Raw genomic sequence first — 2,388 nt, forward strand, 5'->3', positions numbered from 1 at the left:
AGATATGATATTTTGTCTTATTAAATTAAAAAAATTATTTTGTTTTTTATGGTGAAAATAACCAAAAAAATTCCAAACTTAACTTCCCAAACCAAACTTATGAGTATTAAATTTTATACTAAATAAATGATTAAATGTATATGTGTATGCCACACTCTTAACATTTAATCATTTATTTAGTATAAAATAGTATCTTTAACATTACCAGAAGAGCAATGCTATAGACCACTAATTTATCATCACTAATACCATCACTAGTGAGGTGACAATTGAAAAAAAAAAAAAAAAAAAAAAGGCATAAAACACATGTGACAGTGGATGAGACCCACTGCCACATCATTAGAGCCACCACTAATTAGTGTCTAAAGCATTTTTGTTACCAGAAACATCATCAAACATACATTCCACCCAACCAGTGAAAATCAGCCAAGTGTCCACAACCAGATAAGGCAAAATTAGAAGATAGGTAAGGCCGAGACTCTCACACCCGCCAGATGGATACTCTCTTCAATCCAACGGCCACAAATCCCACAAGCCAGATAATCCACCTACACCACACGCTCCCAAAATCTATAACCCAAACCCAAATCACCATCTCTCCCAATCATCTATCCCCACGTCCTACTCATCCCCGGCGCACGTTAGTCCACACAGAGCCATGGCAGCCACCACGTCCGCCGCCGCCACTTCATCCTTCATCGGAACACGGTTCCCCGAAGTCCACTCCGGTTCGGGGCGAGTCCAAGCCCGGTTCGGATTCGGGGCCAAGAAGGCTCCGGCGAAGAAATTTGCGAAGCCGGGTTCGGACCGTCCGCTGTGGTTCCCGGGAGCAAAAGCACCCGAGTGGTTGGACGGAACATTGGTGGGAGATTACGGGTTCGACCCGTTCGGGTTGGGGAAACCGGCGGAGTACTTGCAATTCGAGTTGGACTCGTTGGATCAAAACTTGGCGAAGAACTTGGCGGGTGATATAATCGGGACCCGATTCGAAAGCGCGGATGTAAAATCGACACCGTTTCAGCCCTACAGTGAGGTGTTTGGGTTGCAGAGGTTTAGGGAGTGTGAGTTGATTCATGGAAGGTGGGCCATGTTGGCTACGCTGGGTGCACTTACGGTGGAGTGGCTCACTGGCATTACGTGGCAAGATGCCGGAAAGGTTAATATTTTTATCTCTGAACTGCTTTGCTACACATCTCAAAGAGATCATTTTCTTTTCATAAATCTCATAACTTAATGGTTTTATTGAAGATAGAATCATACAACAACTTAACTAAACATGTGATAAGTTTGTTGTGAAAGAGTTGTAAGTATAAATAACCCTTAAAAATTCTTCCTACATTAAATATTATGTGATTCTCATGGTTATAAATCATCATATGAATTATGAAATGAAATTGATATTTTATATGACCATGGATTAGTTCCTTTCCCAATCATTAACCTTAGTTGAGCCTGGGCAGCTTAAAAACAGAATCATTAATTAAGATATAAGGTTTATGCTTAAATATTAAAGGGTAATTAAAGTTAGTTATTACATATAAGAGTATTGATAATGATTGATTGAGTTTGAACTATATGTTCAGGTGGAGCTACTTGAAGGGTCATCCTACCTTGGCCAACCACTTCCATTCTCCATAACCACATTGATATGGATTGAGGTCCTAGTCATTGGCTACATTGAGTTCCAGAGGAATTCCGAACTCGACCCGGAGAAGAGGCTGTACCCAGGGGGTAAATACTTCGACCCTCTAGGTTTAGCCTCTGACCCTGAGAAGAAGGCAACCCTCCAACTTGCTGAGATCAAGCACGCCCGCCTTGCCATGATTGCCTCCCTTGGGTTCGCTGTCCAAGCGGCTGCCACTGGCAAAGGCCCGCTCAATAACTGGGCGACCCATTTGAGTGACCCGCTTCACACCACCATTATTGACACCTTTTTCTCTTGAGAAACTCCTCTTTTGCCTATATATTATCTCTTTATTATCACTACTCTGGCTGAGAGAGCATTTCACCTTGTATTGATTATTGCCTATGTGTTGCCATCTTGTAAAAATTGCGACGTTTGACTGTTTAAGCAGAGCTCTGTATTGTCTTCTATTGTCAATTACTCTGAGATATGGGCCAAGTATGAAACTACTATGTTGAAACTATTGTCAATCACTATGAAAATACAGAAATGATAAAGAAATCTAAATAATGAGTTTCAAAGCTAACTCTAATAGATTGACGGTGGAAAAAAAAAAAATAGCCAAAACATCACTTCAATAAGTGGAGTCTAGTGATTAGAACTCCTTTACAACTCATTGGTTGGAGCTCAGAAACATTTTTCATGAAAATATGTTTAATCTAACATGGTCAACAAAAGCATTGCCTTAGGTAGGGGTGTAACTT

General features: G+C 40.7%; 1 protein-coding gene across 1 annotated transcript; it reads left to right on the forward strand.

Annotated features, from left to right (window-relative positions):
• Positions 1-498: 498 nt before the first annotated feature.
• LOC114287480 (chlorophyll a-b binding protein CP29.2, chloroplastic) lies at positions 499-2,101 on the forward strand. The gene is made up of 2 exons (XM_028230853.2): positions 499-1,156; positions 1,584-2,101. Exons 1-2 carry the CDS (start codon positions 659-661, stop codon positions 1,941-1,943), a joined length of 858 nt encoding a protein of 285 aa, XP_028086654.1. The 5' UTR covers positions 499-658; the 3' UTR covers positions 1,944-2,101.
• Positions 2,102-2,388: the final 287 nt, after the last annotated feature.

The sequence above is a fragment of the Camellia sinensis genome, chromosome 3 (assembly GCF_055761805.1).
Source record: "Camellia sinensis isolate YWXY chromosome 3, ASM5576180v1, whole genome shotgun sequence".
Taxonomy (NCBI): Eukaryota; Viridiplantae; Streptophyta; class Magnoliopsida; order Ericales; family Theaceae; genus Camellia; species Camellia sinensis.

Excerpts from the sequence above, each read along its gene's own strand:
- LOC114287480 (XM_028230853.2), top strand. The coding sequence starts at position 659 with ATGGCAGCCACCACGTCCGCCGCCGCCACTTCATCCTTCATCGGAACA. Across the intron at positions 1,157-1,583 it reads CGTGGCAAGATGCCGGAAAG|GTGGAGCTACTTGAAGGGTC; the intron begins GTTAATATTTTT and ends CTATATGTTCAG.